The 21,128-nt window shown below is 38.0% G+C and overlaps 1 protein-coding gene across 2 annotated transcripts in view; it reads left to right on the forward strand.

The window, feature by feature from the left end:
* Nucleotides 1-19,931, forward strand: part of phactr2 (phosphatase and actin regulator 2) — a 47,110-nt gene extending 27,179 nt beyond the window's left edge. For both annotated transcript variants that reach the window (XM_062430182.1, XM_062430183.1), the window contains exons 2-12: nucleotides 1,309-1,494; nucleotides 3,327-3,401; nucleotides 3,647-3,787; nucleotides 7,192-7,708; nucleotides 7,908-8,086; nucleotides 9,240-9,396; nucleotides 9,782-9,837; nucleotides 11,969-12,030; nucleotides 12,365-12,502; nucleotides 14,293-14,369; nucleotides 15,505-19,931. In XM_062430182.1, coding sequence (XP_062286166.1) covers nucleotides 1,309-1,494; nucleotides 3,327-3,401; nucleotides 3,647-3,787; nucleotides 7,192-7,708; nucleotides 7,908-8,086; nucleotides 9,240-9,396; nucleotides 9,782-9,837; nucleotides 11,969-12,030; nucleotides 12,365-12,502; nucleotides 14,293-14,369; nucleotides 15,505-15,520 — 1,604 coding nt within the window. In that variant the 3' untranslated portion in view covers nucleotides 15,521-19,931. The remainder of the gene's footprint in view (nucleotides 1-1,308; nucleotides 1,495-3,326; nucleotides 3,402-3,646; nucleotides 3,788-7,191; nucleotides 7,709-7,907; nucleotides 8,087-9,239; nucleotides 9,397-9,781; nucleotides 9,838-11,968; nucleotides 12,031-12,364; nucleotides 12,503-14,292; nucleotides 14,370-15,504) is intronic.
* Nucleotides 19,932-21,128: the final 1,197 nt, after the last annotated feature.

Here is a 21,128-nt window from a genome sequence, read left to right on the forward strand (position 1 = left end):
TAACATGATCTAAAGTAGCATCTAAACTGTGTGAGAAAGCGTGGAGGGAACAAGCTCAAATGGAACGAATGTCATTACGGAAGGGAAATGGTCATTTGAGGACACCTCTACACTGAAACACAGACGCTAACTTGCTGTTAACGCTCCTCCTTAACCAACCACACAAGCCATCCTGTCATTTTTTTCTGAGGGAATTGATTAAGTAATCTGAAGGCATAAATTATGAGATTTTGACAGAAAAATACCAAAATTTACATGCAGAAATAAATTCACACAGCGAGAAGGCCTGAGTGATTCAGCAGTGTTATCTCTAGCTGAGAAAACAAAAACCTTCCTCTGCTTGAATCTGAGGAATCACAAAGCACCTCTCTTTCCTCTTTGAGGTTCGGCATAATACGAGCACACACACATAAACACACATACACATAAACACACACACACTACGGACACACTGTGTGCAGTAGCCCAGAAGGTTCACAGCACTTCTAATCTTTCAACAGGAAGAGGAGGAGTTGTGGAAGGACATGGATCTAGCCAACACACACACACACACACACACACACACACACACACACACACACACACACACACACACACACACACACACACACACACACACACACACACACACACACACACACACACACACACACACACTATACATATACTGTACAGAAACAGAGTTTGAAATGTATTCCTGCTTTGCTGTTGAAAGCTGAGTTATTGAGTGGGACCAGTGTTGCCAACTTCTTTCATTAGAAGGTAGCTAAAACCTCCTAGAAAGTCTCTAGATGATGTAATCCACTAATTTGCATTTCAGTGACATCATTACACATGTAAACAATATTGTTTTGTTAAAATAATCTATAAAATAGAATAAATCAAAACAGAAAATCACATCAAAGAACATTGTAGCAAGAAAAAAATCACATTATAAAATAAAAACACCAGTGTGGGGTTAATTTAAAAAAAGCTATCAAAGTAAAGCAAAGCATAGATTAAAAATATGTCAAACTGAATATTAAAACTATGTGAACAAATGTAAAAGCATGACAAAAATGAAAATTAAGTTAGTGTTCAGTCAGAGGGTCTGGCGAACAGGTGAGCTTTAAGTCTGGAATCTGAATTTATCTACAGATGGAGTCTGTCTTGAAATTAGATATGATTCATCAAATATGTTTATTATCTACATGTGTAACAAGACATGAACCTTCATCTGGTGCACAAAGCTGACTGTAATGCAAATTCATGTTTTCAGTTTGTATCATGATGTGATCTGATAATATATTTTTGTGTTTCTGTGTGTAGTTGACGGGTTGGAGAAATCACCATCACTGCCCGGCTGTGACGTGGTGGTGGACAGTGCCACCAATACCCAGAATGCCGCTGGACCAAGGCAGCAACGAGGCAAGCTGTCGTCACTAGGAAAAATCTTCAAACCCTGGAAATGGAGAAAGAAGAAGACCAGCGACAAGTTCCAGGACCTTTCCAAAGGTTGGACGTCCTGTGTGTGTGTGTGTGTGTGTGTGTGTGTGTGTGTGTGTGTGTGTGTGTGTGTGTGTGTGTGTGTGTGTGTGTGTGTGTGTGTGTGTGTGTGTGTGTTTGCTGTCCTCACTCAAGCGTCTGTACAGCATCGTAGCTTGTGTTTTTGGATTTCTGCTGAATATTTAGTGTGAACAGGAGCAGTGTAGAGTCCCAGTAGAGCTTTAAAAGGAAAAGAGTGTACAATTTGTTTCCAACTCTTACTGATTCATTCCTCAAGTTCTGGAAACAAAAAAAGGGACAGAGGTAAATCCAAAAAGACTCTTTTTCTACATGGCTGCTAGATATATCTGTCTGTAGGTTTCATACTTGCATGTACCATAGGGATGGGTATCATTAGAGCTTTATTGATACTCTTATTGATACTGTTCTCCATAATTTGGAGGCAAAAAATAAAGACATGACTTAGAAGTGCTTAAAACCACTGCTGTGTCCTCAGTTAATAACTACTAGATTAGGACTGTAGTCACCCAAAGAAAATCTTGGTCGACTGGAATTCTACCTTCTCTTCAACCAATGAGTCACTGTCAACCAAAAAGTGACGTTCACATAATATAGTAGACAAGCCAAGTTAGCCCTGAAAGCTAATGCGTGCTGACTACTTAGCGGGTGATATCATGATCATATCCAGTGGCACCCATTTTTCACTGACACTATATATCAAACTAAAGCCAGAGACTTTATCATATTAAGTTGTGCTGTGAGCTGTAAATTAACAACTCCTAAGCAGATGGCAGAATGTAATGTTATGTTGGAGGTTGATGAGCCTAAGTATGGTCAGCCCTCCTCTGGACAGCTGTATGGCTCCTGCCTCCATCTCAGATTCACTCTGGTTGACGACTCTTCTTTTTGTATGTTAACCACCATTAAGGTGCATTACTGCCATCTATACCAACTGTGTTAGAATGAATTAACATCATATAAATACACAGAGCAGAGCCGTTTGTCCAGGAGCTTATCAATATTTTGGTACTCAATAGTCAGGAATCGGTAGCAATTTAGTGCCAGTTCTCGATACCCATCTCTAATGTGCCACTATTAGGTATCAGATTAATGTCAAGGTACAATGGAAAAAAGTAGCATAAGAGAGAACATACATTTAGAGACTTTCTTGTTTGGTGTTAGTTGTTTTGTTGAATACTGATCACTGCACCAGTTTTACTCCTATACTTGTTGCTTTTTAACAAAGTCATACACAGAATCAGCTGTAGTCATCCCGCCCTTGGCTTGTAGACATTAAGTAGCTGAACTTCTGAACCTGTTCTCCTCACTCTTGAGCATCAACTGTAACACCCTCTTTTGTAATGTTGTAAAAGTTTGCATGACGTATTTCTTCCCCTGATTATCTTCTGATGTAGTCAGCTCAATTCTAGCTGCAGCCATCGCTATTTAACGCTGCCTTAATATCACAGCCTTATTGGAAAGTTTAGAGGTGGTATGCCAAATCAATTTAAACTTCATTATATGTAATCTGATTTTAGGCACAAGGCAGACTGATTCTTCATTTTCTAATTCTCAAGTTGAGGAACAAAAGCAGGAGGACAAAAGTAGCTCCTCTGTTACTTCCTCATCTGACTCGATATGTGGTGTTGCTGGGTGTAGTGCAGGATGGGGATGGCAATAAGAAGAGGAACATAGCTCTTGTGCAACACTTTAGTAGATTTCTATTTAAATTTACTGCATAAAATCTCATGTTATATGTGTTTTTAAGAGTTGTTTTTATCACACATTGACTAGTGAGATTTCTATTGAGTCAGACCTTGACTTTGATCTTGATCTTTCAGTTCTTGAGAGGAAAATCTCAACCAGACAAACGAGGGAGGATCTGATCAGGAAAGGTGTACTCATGCCTGAACAAGGTTTGTCTGATTTTTCATTCATTTTCATTATTTTTTACTGTTACGTATCCATTTTCTAGTGTTTTTCAATATCCTTTACACTTCAAGTTTCTACTACTATAATATAATACTATTACTCAATGAAAATGTAGGTGAAAGTTACTCGTTGGACTGTGATTCCAGTGTGAATGAAATTTGGACTCTACTCTGAATTGTACTGAACAGCAGAGGATTTCAGTTACAGTAAATGTTGTTACTCTTTTTAGATGAACCAGTCAACAGTGAAAATCTGAATGGCCATGCCACATCCACTGTGACATCAGAGGAGGTGAAAGTTGACATCGAGTCAACAGAACCACATCTGGAGGAACAGGCTACGGGACCAGCCAGCACTGAGGATGAAACAGGTAACGTCTGGATCAGTTATTGTGTCCAACATGAGTTTTTGTGATACTGTGACCTTTAATCCAAAGCTGATTAGAGTCCTTAATCTTCAGATCTCAGCTCTAGTTGAGGCTTTAGCCCGAGGATAATAGTTTGCGTTGGGCATATTATAAATGTCAGTGACAATGAAGTTTATTCAGGGGTTTGTTTTGGTACAATGTGAAAGCCACCACAGAGATATTGGGACTAAGACGTTTGTTGTGGAATAAAGACATTTTCATCCATACACAAAGAAATAAAAAAATCTCAGAGGCCAAAATAAATTAATTGACAAGATGAATCACAAAGATGCTCTTTCTACAGTTTCTATTATTGTTATAATATTTTACATCTTGAGCACACCACTTTCTTTCCTGCATATAGATTTCCTTTTTCAGGACCCAAAGTAATGTGTTTTTAGGGTGTCCTGATTCTGGTTTGTACACAGATTCTCATTTTAGAAAAGATTTTCTCATTCACAGAAGAAAAACATGCTGTATTTTTGCTCTTGGTGTAATTGTAAACTGTATCTGCGAATGAGCAGGTACTGGACTACAAATATTGTCGAGACAGCAGAGCAGCTACAAAGTTGTGAAATTCTAGTATTGTAATTGTTGATCAATGTGGTTTTACTCCACACACTGTCGAAAAACACGTCCTGTTACTTAGGAATGTGGGACTTTTACAGCCTTTTAGCAATTCCATTTTTATGCGCTAGAACTAAATGTTGCAGCTTTTTTTAGACGCTGGTTGCTTTGAAGTCTTTTCCTCTTGGTCATGGAATGCATTTCTGCAGCAATTTTTCTGGTTGACATTGAATCCTCTGTGGGATCTCTGACCGAGTCTAATGTGTTCAAATAGATATTCCCATTATATCAGCCCGCAGCAGAAATTCGCAGTCTGAACAGAGAAGTAGCCATCTCCTAATGCTCTGCTCTCACCCAGGAGACGAGCCGCTGTTCTCCTGTCTGATGCTGCTTAAGTGTGCTGTTTTCATCTCAACCCTGTTAGCATTGAACTCTGAGCCATTTGCAGATACCTGTTTGTTCATTTGTAAATAGTCAGGAATGCACAGGCAACAAACACTGCAAATACAGTAACATGCCGTCACACTGGAAAGGTTAATGGGTGCATTTTATCTTTCACCTGCCAAGCCTGATACGTTATTCATTTTGATACAGTCCTAAGTAAAACTGCTCATGACATTAATATCCTCTCGTCATCTTCATCTTCGTCTGACTCACTCCTTATCTTTCACAATCTCTTCTGTCCCTATTTACCTCTCTGCATGTCCATTTCTGCATCTGTTTGCACAGATGTGCATCTTTTATCTCGCATTCAATCTGTGTTGTAACATCTTAATATCTCCTTTTTCCTTCCTGCTTCCTCTGATCTTCTCAGAGAAGTGTAATACTAAACCCCCCGCCCAGGCAAAACAAGTGCGACCTCGAGATCCTCAAACTAAAAAACAGCAAAGTGCCACTCTTCCTGCTTCTTCCAAACTGGCTGGGGGCACTGCAGCCACAACCAGGCACAAAGACAGTGCTGCAGGGACTAAAAAGACTGCTAAAACCACAGGCAAGGCAGGCTCATCCACACAAGCTAAAGCTAACCCGCGCAGCACTAACAGCGCTAGTCGCGGAAATGGTAAGTTCAACGTTTGGGGACTGAAGCCAATGTGCCTGTTGATGTTCTTGCCTGCCTGCCCGCATGTAAAATGTGCTTGTGTCACTGTTAGAGGGGAAAGAATGGTCCATTCTCACTCTACACCTGTAAACCACAGCTTCATGTACACTGAAGAAGCATGAACTCAAGTTTCTGTCAACATAGTATTTCCCTATCTCTCCCTCTTTGATAGTGTCCTTTCCTCTTTGGAAGGGATTTCCAGTCATGTGAGCGCAAGTGTAGAAGTGTTTCATTTATAATATCGGGTCTGTTTTCTGAGAAAGCAGAAGTGAAGATTTATGAGTGACTCCTGTCAGTAAAGAGAGAGAGATAGAGAGAGAATATGTGGATGTGAGTGAGGTCAGTGCAGCATGGAACCCATGAAATGAGCTCTGACAAGCTCATGTGGTTTTGACTGATGGCATGATGCCACAGCATGATTGTCACCCATCATCTAATATATTTGTGTGTGTGTGTGTGTGTGTGTGTGTGTGTGTGTGTGTGTGTGTTTGTGTGTGTGTGTGTGTTTGTGTGTGTGTGTGTGTGTGTGTGTGTGTGTACTTAACCTACAGCATGTTGAATAGAAGCAGCACAGAGGCCCAGAATATTGCATGTGATGTTCATGCAGTCTTTTATGAAGGCCTCTGTGTATTTTATGTGGGTTTTTTGGTGAATTGGAACAAAAGTTGTTTATTAGTGTTTGAATAACATTTTAACTTCCTCGGGCTGCTTTTACCAACACACAAAGACACTTCACAGACGCTTAAATGGCTACTTCATTCACTATTACCTTAGGTATTCTATATTTATTTCAGTTTTGAGATGTGATAAGAAATAGTAACATGAAAATATTATGGCTGCCAGCATGTTCCATTAGAGCTGCGTTACTTATGTGTCATACCAGCTAAAATATGTCAAATGTTGAATGCAGCTATACTGTCATTTAGGGTATTAATCTATAACAGCTTTGATAATGGATTATTCATTAAGTCCTAACCCTAACCCTAACCCTAGCAGGGAAATAAATGCCAAACAATCTTCGATTTCAGCTTTGCCACTTTTCTATGTTTTATTACGATTTTTAATTAAATATATATCAACAAAAAGAAGGAATGAATTCCTAAATAAGTTAAGGCATACTGCTTCATCAAGGTAAGAAGTGTAAAAGCCTGTTGTTATTGTGACTACATGATGAAAATAAACTGTAAACTGAATACCTTTGGGTTTGGTCTGACAAACAAGTTAATAAACTAGTATAAAAACCATTTTATAAGCCAATCTGGATGAAAATTCCTTAAAGGAATATTTTTTTGAGTTTTTAGTGTAAGACTGGAGGTCCTTATGCTAAGCTAAGCTAATCATCTACTATTTACAAACTTCTCCTTTAAAGTTCTCCATTAAAATAATTTTAAACACCAACAAATCAGTGAGAGCTGGGCCACCTTCAGCTGAGGAAGATCATGTCATATGATTGAACAGCTACTAAATGAACCTTGAGATGAGATTGTGTCACTGTGTCAGCAAAGTGAAAAAAAGAACTTTGGACCTCAGAAGAGTATATAGAAAAAAAATCTTTCTATCCCAGCATGCACTGGGCAAGAGCCAGGGTACATCCAGTAGAGGCCTGTAGTTTGTCACATTGTTATAACACACGTACAGCCACATTCACATCTACAGACAAATTCATTTTCTGTCTCTGTCTCTTGCTCCTTCTTCTCCTCAGCCAAGTCTTCTCATTCAAAGAAGACAGGATGCACAACAAAAACAACCTCTTCCACTACCCCTCGTTCTCGTGCGTCTAAGGATGCAGGTGGCACATCACAGACTAATGGGACAAATACAAAGACCAACCGGAAAGCAGAAACTCGCATCTCTTCCTCTGTACCTCAAAAGGCCTCCACAGAGACTCCTAGCCAGCCTGGGGAGTTAAAATCCTCGCCTCTTTCCTCGGACATCCAGCCTGGCTCATCTAAAGCCTCTGAGGCGGAGGGAACTCAGGCTACTTCTCAGTCTGACCCACAGTCTAAATCTGCAGGTGGCGAGGCTCAGAGTGGCATGGCTCTGGAGCCCAGTGTCCAGTCTCCTCATATCAACACTGCTATAGAGGACACTTCCTTCACAGTGGGAGAAACAGTCAGCAGCTCAGAGGGGGAGAAACAGGGGAGGACGGGAGGGGGGGGAGCAGAAGAAGAAGAAAAGAAAAAAGGAGAAGTGGAGTCTGCTGGAGAGAATAGCCCAAGGTAAAAATGTAGTTGGTGAAACATCCCCTATGTTCACCTTCTCTGTATGTCAGTGTTATACACACAGTAGTCTCACTGGAGTCACATGATAAGTGCTGAGATGATGACAAATCTGTAACTTCAATTAACTATGTGCATATGTGAACATTTGGTGGTTACAGGTGTACAAACCTCACACTGTTGTTGATGTGTCCCACAGGTCAGCTGAGGACCACGCTGAAAATCTGCATGGCCATAGTGTGAACGTAGAGGACGCCAAGGTGACGGTGATCCCCGACAGGCCGAGATACAGCCAAACTAGCGACTCGGACTCTGATGGACCAATCCTGTACCGCGATGAGGAGGAAGAAGAGGAGGAGGAAGACGAGTACACTAGCAGTACGGCATTCGTTTTCTAACACAATATTGGAAATACAGAGAAAAAAGCCAGTGTGTGTTTCTGAAAGAAGTTGTACAAATGAAACACTGTGACTGTATAATGTGCACTTTGTTTGTGTGAAACATTTAACAAAGAATCTTCATTCATGTAGTGAATGGATCCACAGCTGATCATGAATGGATCCATAGCTGATCATGAATAGCTTGACAAAGATAGTAAAAACAAGCAGCTCTAGATTTTTATTTACATTTGTCACGGTTAAGCATGATCTCCAGTATACACTGAGTTACCAGTTTATTAGGTTCATCCTATACTTTACAACAAGTGATAATCATGAGCACCTGCAGTTTGTGCTTTGAATCAGACAGACCTGTGATTTAAGTCATCAGTAACAGAAACAGGCAAAACAAGTGACCATAGTCAAGTCAAGTCAGTTTCATTTATATGGTGCCAAACAAAAGTTATCTCAGGGCACTTAAGTGACTATAAGGGTGCTGTTATAATTGACTTAAGCTACACTGGTTCTTAATTTATAGACTTGAAAAGTTTAAATTTATTTCAGTGTGCAATCAATAACAGAGACAATTACGCACGAAAAAGAAATAGTAACACTACGTACATATTTCTGCAGTGTGAAAAAGGTGTAGGCTAAGGCTACGGCTTATTGTGTCAGCCCGTTTTACTAATCTGTGCTGTAAACAAACAACAACAGTTTTTCTGTCATCTAAACATCTAGATAAATTCAATTCAGTTCGACACAGATTTGATGGACGTCTTTTTCACTTTCAAATCACCAACACCACTGACTGGGCTGTACTGTTATCAGCTGTTGTAACAATTAACTTCAACCTAATTAAAAAAAGAAAACAAAGTCCACAGGCGACTTTATTGTTAGCGCCTGTTGCATTGAGAAGGGCTGATGGATGTATTTTTTATTTTTTTTACCTGACAAATTCAGCTAATGCACATTTAACGCAATATGAATCACATTTGCAGCAATGCTTGTAATTAAAGTACTTCAGAGTTGAAGTCCTTCTACACCATCAGTTAAATGCCATGTTGCCATTTGCTTCAGGGATACTTCAACATTATCTGCTGCTGAACTCTGTAAATTGTTTCAATTGCTTCAACAATCCTGCTTCTCTGTTCCAGGCTCTCTGGCCATCAAGATCCGCCGACGAGACACCTTGAACATCAAGCTGGGGAACCGACCCAGCAAGAGGGAGCTGGAAGAGAAAAACATTCTGCCGCGGAGCTCCGTGACAGAGAGACATGAGCTACGCCAGCAGATAGGCTCCAAACTAGTCAGGTACACACACACACACACTATGAAAATGAAGCTAGGTGTGAATTTTCATCATAGATTTGGCTGTGCTGAGCGGTGATAACAGATTGTTTAATATTATTTTATTATAGTTTTGGACGGTATTGTGGTATAAATGATGCATAGTAGTACAATCTGTGCTGAAGTTTAGTTTGGCCTGTAGTATTTCTACCAGGTGAAGCAGAAAGGCTGGTGGCAAACAGCCTTTGTGTTAACAAGTGGGAAAAAACAGTGTAAAATTACAAAGATACTTCTTGTAAATGTTACTGTAATAAATCTTGTTGTCTTTCTTTAGAAGTTAGTGTAATTTGTAAATAATTTCCTGCTACTTCTTGCAGGAAAGTATGTGAACACAGTTTTCTCTTTTCAGGCGCTTGAGCCAAAGACCCACCACAGAGGAGCTGGAGCAGAGGAACATCCTCAAACGTAAGTTACTGAAATATATAACCTCATTTGTGTAATTTTATATCTGATAATGTAAATCAACATAGGCACAATGAAATGGATGTGCAAGTCCCACCACTTTAGTTTAGTAGGCATGTTAATCACAGTGTGTTTGTACATGGTGGAGGTGTGTATACATGCCAGTGTAAAACTTGGTAAATGTGAGTAGATATATGAAGCACTGTTATGATATTCAGCCGCTGTCTTATCTCTGAAGTTTGAAATTAGTAAGTGAAATCTTCCCAGAGATTATTTGCTTAAAAAATTGCTTTTGTTGTTTGTTGCGATGCCACTAGAGCTCCAACGATAAGTTGATAAATCAAGTAATTTGACAGAAAATGAATCTTCAACTATTCTGATGATCAAATTTCGTCACTTTTAAGTAGAAATGCCAACTATTTTCTGGTTCCAGATTCTCAGATTTTAAGATTGTATGGTTTTCTCTGTCTTTTGTGATGGTAAACTGAATATTTGGGTTTTGAACTGTCTGACATAACAAGACATTTGAGGACATAAACTTAGGCTGTGGGAAACTATCAAGAGCATTATTAATTATTTACAGACATTTTATAGACACTTCATGTTGCAGCAACAGGAACACTGTGGGGGACTATGAACATGGTTAATTATGGCTTCAGTAAGAGTGACTCATAAAACACACTTGCTAATACAGATTTTATAGTGTGAGAAGCTGTCCATTTGTATTCTTCGCATGCACACAAGAAAGCATCCATATAACATTATATATTAACACAGTAGGTCATAATTACAAGAACACTATTATGTTTCTTCTACACATGTGAGCAAGAAAATGTATGTTCCTGATTATAATAGGTACTGTATTGTGGTGTTCCAGCTGTCCAGATTTATTCTGTTGCTGCCCCTTTCAGATTGTCAGTTATGACCTTGTATGTCTCATTTATCAGATAGATGAGACAGATATGTCTGTCTAATTTATGAGCTAGTGTCTACTGGAAGCTCTGTGTCTCCTGCACTGAGCTGATGTGGTCAGTCATACTGTATTATTTTAAAAGGTTTAGCAGAGATTTCCTCAAAATTATTAGTTTTTTTTTCTCACTGCTTTGGTATCACCAAAGTGATAAAAGTCAAGTTTACATAGGTCAGGTAGTTTTGTTGCTTTGAGCACAATACAAAATACAATCATTACAAACTAGCACTGTTAAATGTTAAATACAGTCCAAGTAGGACTTAAATCATCTAATCAGCTTTGCATTTCAGAGGCTTAAAGAACGTTACTCATTCAAATATATTTTCTCCTGCATTATGTTGCATTATGAAAAGTGGAAAAACAGTGGAATCAAAATAAAACCAGTTACTATCCAGATCATATGTAACCCCTGTAACTATTACAAATTCATATTGTAACAGTATAACATGACAACAAAAGACGTTTGTTATCTGGACATTGTTTCACTTCCAGTTCTTTGACAATATGATGAAGCTCATTAAATGAACTACAGCTGTTAAACTGCTAGAAAGAACTTTCCCCTTCACAGCTGACTGGTGTAATGATACTCGTCTACACTAATGTGTCAAATACAAATTGGAGCTACAACTCTTAAGGGCAAATGTGTAACTTTTTATGTTATATATGGTGGTAATGCAGATAAAATAAAGCACCAGGACCAACAGCTGGCATCATCGAGTATAAAACACAAAAAGAAAATGTAGCTCTTAGCAGTTTTGATGATTATAGAAAAGAAGAGCTACTATAGATGGCTGATGTCTGTGCTATGAATCACACACAGCTTATGTTTCTCTGATGGGACCACCAGAGGTCAAGTAGTCTCAACTTCTCAAGCCAAATCATCCTCAAGTTGTTTACACACTCGTACTTTATACTGTACAACTATGGAGAATCTGCAACTGTAGAATGCATTATAGGATCAACTTGATGATTCATTCAACCCATAGAGAATATGAAAGGACATCATTTCCCCTATTTATCTGTTTAAATCAAGGCGATTACACAGCTACATAGACACGGACATGCTTCAATAAGGCGAATCACATCTCGCAGTCATAAATAGAAGCATAAACTTGATGCAGACACAGTAGGTGTGAAATGAATCTGTTGCTTCTCTTCATGCAGAAAAGAATGAAGTGGAGGAGCAAGAAGCCAAGCAGGAGATTAAAAGGAGACTCTCCAGAAAGGTACTATAAACACCAACCGAACACACGTACATGAGCAAGAACAGAAAGCACAGAGTGAGTCTAAATTTAGCTGCTAATATTTTTGCTCCAACTTATGAGTCATGGTGGGAAGCAGAGAAAATGCTTTGTGCAGTGAAATTAGCCCACCTAGTGGACACAGATGTAACTGAAACAGAAAACTATTCTCTCAGCTGGGAAGTCATCATTTCCTGTTTATTCAGATCTGTTTGTGTCTGTAGCTCTCAGGATAATAAAAATACCATTTACCCACATATACATGAGACTTTCTGACTGACATGTGAGACATTTTTTAAAAATCTCTCTTTGTGTGTAGCTGAGTGTTCGGCCTACAGTGGCAGAGCTCATTGCTCGCAGGATCCTACGTTTTAACGAGTATGTGGAGGTAACAGACGCCAAGGATTACGACCGGCGGGCAGACAAACCCTGGACACGGCTCACTCCTGCTGACAAGGTGCTACAGCCTATAAACCACCTGATGAAATGTTGATTTTTATTTAGTTTGATAGATTGACTGTTTTCATGTTCATATTCGTGTTAACCTGTTCCTACTCATTCTTTGGGTTTGTTTCATGACTCATTATATCAACCTCAAAATGCAAGTGAACTACAGGTGGTGAAAAGACACAAAGTACACTACATGTACACTATATGGTCATACCCAAAACCTTTGGCATGAATATGCTGCAGTAAGAGCCTCCACTCTTCCGCAGAAAGATTTCTGCAATATTTTGGAACCTGGCTGCAGAAATGTACTTGAATTCAGGACATTCTGTGATAAGATCATTAGTAAGATCGACCACTGATGTTATGCAATAAGGACTGGCCTGCATCATACTGTAAAAGTGCTGGGTGGTGTTGAGTCATGCTCTTCCACACCAAATTGGGAAAACCATTTACAGGGCCTTCCACAAACTGTTGTCACAAAGTATTTAGCTTTAATTTGATTTGGCTCAAATCATGGTAAACAGACCAAAAGCACAGAAAAAACAGTGGACAAATCAGTCCATAGACATTTGTGTTATGCTTGATGTTTTGTACTTTAACAAGACATTCAACCTGCTCACAGGAAGTGTGATGATACACATGCAGCAGGTCTAATGTACAAATGTCTTCTGTGAGTATTCGATATTGCCTCACTCCTCACTTGAACCAGAAGTTGTTCTAGTCCGCCATTTTGAAAGCTTCCTCAAAGCACCTATTTCTGCTCTGAGGATCAAGAAGCGAGGATACATGAGAGCAGCCTTCAATGAAGTCTTTTACTGGTCAACATGCTCCCCCTTGTTGGGTATCAGATATTCATTGAACTGCAGATGATTGGATTGATCTAATACATCACAACATCACTAAATGGAGACAGATTAAACTTAAGTTTATGACTCTCAAAATTTACATTTGATTTGTTTTCTGATTCAGAATCTAGTTAAAAATCGGTTAATTGTCGGTCTGATTTACAAAAGAACCACGAACAGCTTGCTTCATTTATTTTCCCCATTAACTTTTATTGTGGATAAAAGTAAATAGAAGTGAGGAGAGTTCCTGAGCATTGGGTTTGATATGACTTATATTCTAAACTTCCTTTTTCCCTGAAATATGCAGAAAAATAAGTTTAATGTTTTAATTTGAATTGCACTTCTGCTTTCCGTGCTTTGACATGCCTGCATATCTGCTGTGAAAAAGTTCTGTCATAAACACTGAACCCTCACCGACTTTAATTGGCGTCACTTTCATAATCACTGCAAGACAAATGCTGAAAATGAGGAAAGGTACAGGATGTCGTGTTAGATGGAGGCAGCAGACGTCTAATCTGTCATGTATAGTTCATTAAAATTAGAACATTTGTTATTCACTTCCTGAATATAATAATCCTAAGTATAATTAGTGATAGTAACAGATAAAAGAAAATCAACATAATTGTTCCTTTACATAATTGTCTTTATGTTTACAAGACACTTGTTTGTTGCTTTGTACATTTATACTTTTTTACATTTCGGTCATTCTCATCTTCAATTTTGGAACACTGTTATGGGATATTAGCTGATGTTTGTGGAAAGTGTGCATAAATGGCTATAAAAATCACCTTCAGCTATAACAGTGAGAATGTGCATCAGACATATGGGACATGAGTAAAATAGAAACAGTAGAAAGCTGTGATTTATTGTTTTTGACGTGTAGGAGGACAGGTGGCCTTGTATTGCTGTGTGTATTTTTACCATTTTTTGTGTGTCCTTTTTTCCACCTCAGGCTGCTATACGAAAGGAACTGAATGAGTTTAAGAGCAAAGAGATGGCGGTTCATGAAGAGAGCAAACAGTTCACCAGGTACTCAAACGGTCGATTGCCTCAACCATTTAGCTAGACCCTCACTATAACTTACACTTCATTAGTAATGTATCACCATAAATACTGCTGTTGATTAGCTCACATTAATCAATATTTATATTATTCTGGTCCCTTAAACCCTTTTCCACTAACCACTTTAAAGTCATAATATACACCTGGGCTTAGCTCCGGTTCATTAGCCTCAGGCATTGATAGCCAATAAAGTGCAGGTTCACTCTCGCGTATGTTATTAGATCCGTGTGACATGGTTTTATATACTATCTCTGTGCAAGGTGCAGGGAGAACAACTCCACCAGTCAAACTCAAACTAAGAAGAACTAATCCACCTTTTGATCACATTATTTTTCCATTACAGTACAGAATAAGCTTTCACTATATAGCAATATACAGTGTACTAGTGCACTATATAGTATTTGCACTCTCTGGGGAATTTAAAAGACAGAATTTTTACATTTCCTCTTTTAGAGTTTCTAAAATGTTAAGGGTGAATATCACTGGGTTTGACACATTTCTTTATGCTGCCTTTAGATCTTTTTTCATCCCTCAGGAGAACATTTTGGCTTCCCTAAGCCCTTTAAACAAATTAAACTGTATTTGCAGCACATAAATCCTGATATACTGCATATGTATTCCATAATATTACAAGAAACTGACATCTTTTTCTATTGGTGCAACACTTTGATCAGTCTTTAATCATAAATATATAAACAATCCAAAAGCACTCTTACAGTAATACTGTTTGGGTTTTTTTAACTAAGGGTAACCATACATTTATTTGGGAAGAACAGCTGTTTGTAGTGTTTTTGTTCCTAATGAACATCCATATAGCATTAAAATGTTGCAGATAATTGAATGTTTTATTGGATTATAAACATTGTGCAGATTCTGCTTTTGCCTCATGTTGAATCCTGCACCTGTTAAAAAGGGGGTTGGCTTTGCATACTTACTACAGTGACAGTAATATGAAGAAATTTGTGTTGAGAAAATGATATATTTTTTATTTTTTCAAATTCTATTCAAGCATTTTACAAAATGTTACTGTAAGGTTATTTTAAGGCCTTATTCTTCCACAGAGCCACTTACTGATTAGAGTTCTGTGTGTTTGTGTTTTCAGATTTCATCGGCCTTAAGCGCTCTCACTGCCATCTGGATGTCAGCAACACAAGCTCTCCGGTCTCTATCTCCCAGAAGACCTTGAGATCCACAATACACAGATCAGTCCACTCCGCTTTGGGATGTTCTTACTCCTGATGATGTGTATTTATGTCTATAGTAAGAGAAACAGGTGTGTCTTAAGGCTTTGGCCATCTGTGGCCACCAGTGAAACATTTGCACATATCTATATTCAATACAGTGATGTGTATAGCGCTCTGATTAGAACAATTTATTTATTGTAGATGGCCAGAACATACTGGTAAATGTTGTTTTTGTTAGTTTTTTTGTTCTTTGATTCACCTTAGGCCTCAGGCAATGAGAGATTCGGTGAGGAAAAATGGGCAAAAATCACCATTGTAAATATGAATGAGGCCCAAGTGTACTATTGCTTTTAAGTGAATCACAAGGCATGCCTTGTCATGAACTGCCAAATAGACATATATGGGCATCCTCCTAGGACAGGAAATGGGGTGATTGGGTGATTGTGTGCTGATGTCATGGATCAGAGGGGAGGGGAGGCAGTTTGTTTTGCTCCGATGTGCCTCTCGGAGTTGAATCTGAAATACTGCAGTTCATTTTTAGACATGTTTAAAGTACATTGCCACTAGAGGGCGTTGCATCATAAGAATTATACGCTGTAAAGATGAAGATGTGTTTGCAGATGAAGAATAACCTTTTAGTGTTATATTTATGACTGCTGAAGCTGAGTGAGCAGTGGACACCTGGGGCTTTAACAGTGAAGTGCAATAAAAATCACACGAATTCTGATCCCTCAGCATACCTCCTGATGATACATGACGCTCATGTACATGCATTTTTCTTGTGTTGAGAGACTCAGTGTAAAATCCCTGCTCACAAAGTGTTGGACTTGCTATTTTAGAGATTCAAGCTTAAAATTCAGTTTCTCTATATTTGGCTGGCGCTCTTACTCAGAGTGACTTGGTGCCAAAGAATTAGCAAACATTTGATTGTACATCGGTTCATTTGAAGGTTGCTTGGTTTCATTTATTTGGTTGTGGACTTCATATAAAGGTTTAATGAATAGAGAACAGGCACTGAGATTTCCACCACTAAAGCAATTAACCTCTCGAAGAAATGGAGGAGTACTTTTGAGTTCCTTAAACATACTTTGGCCATCTAATCTGTCTGCCAGTTATTTAAGGACAGACTTGCTGACAAGTGGGCCTCTTTACAATTTGCCCTAACATGCAACTGGAAACAAGCACTTAGAGATCTGTTTCTATAAACACAGTTTTGTCTTTTGCTCCCAAACTGTGCAATGAACCAGAGACCCTAAATGCACAGTTTGACATTTTGGGAAATACACTTACTCGCTTTCTTGCTGACGGTTCCACGAGCAGATCGATACCACTCTCATCAGTATGCTAAATAGGAAGCTAGAGCCAGGAGAGGAGATTAGCTTGCTTGTTAGCAGGTTGAAACAGCTTGCCCGGCACTATGCATTTTGGTTTTTGTACAGATTCAACAAAGGAGATTTAACATGTTCATTTGTAAGCCTTAGAGGTGCAGTCAGGCTTGAAGTTGGATAACAGGTCTGCCAAACATTTTGGCATTCACACAGAGACAGATCTTCATGAATGTTATCACTCTTTACATTTAGCAAACATGCCTATTGAGGGATGATTTAATACTTCTTGATTTGTCTGTTAGCATGCCACAGTCAATTAATCAATTTCATATTTTACTTCTCTTTGGGATTAAAATTGTACTTTGTATGCATTGTGTGTCTTTAATAAGGTTTTTATTGTAATTACACAGTTGTAAAACAGTTTAAGAGTATTTGCCTTTGTTTAAATGTGCAGATACACTGAAATTTAGTGTGGTGTAGATTTATGGCTGAGGTTGTTTAGTCAATTGGATCTCTTTCCATCTTTGGGGCATTCATAGATTTTTTCGGCTGTTAAGTGGTCTGCCTGGACAAAATCCAAAAACTTAAGATGCGTGTTAATGCAAAATGTAAAGGTAATCAATTAATAATGATTTGGTTTTTTTTGTGTGAATGCCAGAATATTTGGCTGAGCTGTTAGAAAAAGAAAAGTGTGAAGTGAAAATGTAGGACAGATATACAGGCAGAGAATATAAACCTATTCTAGCTCTCAAACATATTTCCCTCCCAGCATATGCGACGTTGGCTTAAAAGTGATTGACAGATCCAGCTTGCTGACGTCCTAAGGCTTGTGTTGTCACAGTAGGCCTCCGACTTCCATTTTTACAAATAGAAACTAAAAAAGGACTTTATACTCTCTGCTTCTGAATGTGCAGAGGTTGGAACATGAAACTATGTACAGCGACAGAAAAGAACCAACGGTATTCATTCATTTCAGTGTCTATGTTGTTATATAATGATTATTTTGTAAAAAATGTATATCAAGCATGTGCATACAGTGAAATCAGTTTTACTACCAACTTAATACAATAGAATTTGATGTAAATGTTTTAAGGGTTAGGGTTAGTTGATTTTAGTTGTCTTATTTTTTTTAACTGTTATCATCCACCAGACACTGATGAGCGGGTTCAGCATGCATATATTTATATATAAGTGCTGTTTCCAGGCAACATATCAAACACAGTATGTTGAATAACTGCCATGTCTTCACCAAATATACTTATTATTTCATGAGAAAACCATAAACTAGACATTATTTAGGTCAGCTGGTGTAATGCAATCGGTCTCTAATGGATTTTGTGGATGGTGACAGAGTTTAAAAGCTATTTCCAATCCTTCCTGGACTTCAGTTTTAATTTATTTCTTCATATGACCAGAGTCACCTTTCACAAACTACAAAATGGAAATTAAAAAGGTTGAGATAATTGTTATAAGTGTTTAAACATGTTCAAATTTAACTGAATTAGTTTGAGGATATAATCTTGTTTCATCTGTAAACAAGTAAACATGAGTTTGATCAGTTCAGCTGGTGTTTAGCTCCTGCAGAGGTGAAAATGGTTCACACCAACAGTAAATACTGCATTAAAGAGCAGACCGCTTCTATTCAAGATACACAATATGACGCAGGTTTGATCCCTTTATATCTGAACAAACATGAATGTGCTGCTGTAGGGTAGGATTATTTCCCTGTCTTTAAACAAGGCAACAACTTAATAGAGACAAAGTGTTTATCTAGATAGAGACAGAGAGAGTGTTTATATACTTTATTTTAACCCCCACCCCACCGCCACCAACCCATTCAGTGTAAGCACTATATAATCAATGTCAATGAATAGTTAAACACACTTTTTGCATCTGTAAGCAACCAACCCCTTATATGAAGCCTCTATAACTATTGTAAGAATACTGTTATATTAATTATTAATATATTATAGCATATAATGATACATAAACAAGTTAAAGTGTGTTTTAAACCATTTATGGAGTGTTTATATACTGCTTATAACTAATAAATGTGGGGATTAAAATAAAGTGTTACCAGGTTTATCAATGCCAACAAGAGCTTGTCGTTATGGTGACTTTTTAGTAATAAAACTACTTACAAGGAGTCCTCGTCTAGACTGTCACCTGATCAACACTGACATGTTTTTTATGTAACTCTCATGTATCGTTCAACATTTTAGTCCACAATTAAGTATAGCAGCTAGACTAAGCAGTTGAAAGTGTGAAAGAGCCTTGATGGTTGGTGTTTAATAAACAGTCAGTATTAATCACGATGAGCGAGTCCTGTAAAAACTTTTATGGCTGCAGTCTGTTTCATCTCATCTGTATGGAAAAATAAAATAAACTCATTAAAGATCATGATCCAAATAAGCTTTAAAAGTTATTGCATATGCCACGTTTCTCTGTGTTGTTGTTAAAGTATCAAACATACAATTCCTGCCATTCAATTTCCAGTAGTTTTTTAAATGTTATTATTTTGCTCAAATTCTGGTTGACTTGGTTTAAAAATATTCACACCCACACTTGCTGTTCTGGCTGCTGCGTTTAAAATGTAATGTTGAAGAGCTCCACCAGTTCCTGAAAATGTTTACATTTGCTGTTTTAATGGTGCTTGAGGCTTCTTTTATTACTTTCTCCAAATGAAATACTTAATTTCTGAGGAGCCATAATCAGACTGCTGCTGCTGTTCATAGAAAGCATTTTAACATATAGTCTTTTTCTTGATCATGTGAAATTCACAGGAAAGTATTCTTGTGTTTTGCTTGAGATTCACAAGTCAGTCACATGTTTAACCGTCAAACTGTAACAACACGACGCTCAAAGCAGCTGAACAGATTATTTGCCCCAGGACTGAACATTTCACTTAATATAAAAGAATCATCTTTTAAGTCATACAACAATGTCATTTACTTCCCAAAACAGCTACTGTTATGTCCAAACTGTGTATATTGTTTTTGTATATAAAGAATCATGAAAAAAACATCTATTTTGTCATATTGTTTTTTCTTTACAATATTACTTTAACAGTAACAACAATAATGTATAAAGTAAAATGTGTATTAATAGTATGGATGCAAACACAATCATGTCGGGAGTTTAAAAATACCGAAAATACCTCTTTATTGAGATGTATTTGAAATTTTGCAAATTGGGCTAAAATAGGGCTAATTTTGAGAGAACTTCTCAGCTTCAGATAATACATTTGCACAAATAGTATAAAAGCAAAATCATTATATTATTGCTGCCTGCACTCCTCAGAGATGCTTTCAGGAAGCATATTTCAGAGTCCTTGAAGGCCCCAATCTCCTGATTCACTCTTCAAACACACGAAATGTAAAGTACAGAAGAAGATTGGTGGCCTCAGTAGGGTTTTGTTTTTAAATACATCATTCCTTGCAGACTTCCCAAACTAATTAAAAACTGCTCCAGTTTTTTAATGGCCAGTGAGGTTACCTCAGGACAACCAGTAGAAAAATGTACACACTATGTGGAAACTCAAAGGTGCAGCAGTTTGTGCCAATTAAATGCTTATAGGATATTAAGTCAAAAGATTTCAGCCTTTAACTCAGCTTTTCTTATTACCTTTCTTCTCAGCTGAAAAATTGTCCAGGATGACAGCATAATTACTGCGTTGAACCTTTTAGCTCTCACTGAGTTTCTGTTTGGGTTACAAAAGGAAATTATAGAAGAATGATTAACACATTTGTTATTGTTAGCCAAGCTAGCAGCTTATTGGCTCTATATAGATGCCTGTCAGTGGGTCTACATGGTCCACCACTTCGGTCCAGACTGAAATATTCAACAATTGTTTGATGAAATTTAATATATATTCATGGTGCTCAGGGGTGTGAATAATGAGTTTTTGTAATCCACAGACTTTTCCTCCAGTTGAAATTTGTGACCTTAAAGGATTTGGCTGCTGATTTTCAATGTGAAAAATCCACAGCCATAGCCAGTGTGGCTATTATGAGCCACACTGTTGAACTCTGTGAATCATTCCTTCATTTTAAAGATAATGGGCATTGTGGTTTGTTTATAGACAGCTCCAAAGACAAGCAACAGTGATCATGTTTTCAGTCTCTGGAGAGTAGTTTCATGTATGGCAGACAACACTGCACATGTGTGGGAGCACAGTTCTGTTTACAGTGCTCCGCTAGCTTGTTGTGCCACAT

The sequence above is a fragment of the Scomber scombrus genome, chromosome 12 (genome assembly GCF_963691925.1).
Source record: "Scomber scombrus chromosome 12, fScoSco1.1, whole genome shotgun sequence".
Classification (NCBI taxonomy): Eukaryota; Metazoa; Chordata; class Actinopteri; order Scombriformes; family Scombridae; genus Scomber; species Scomber scombrus.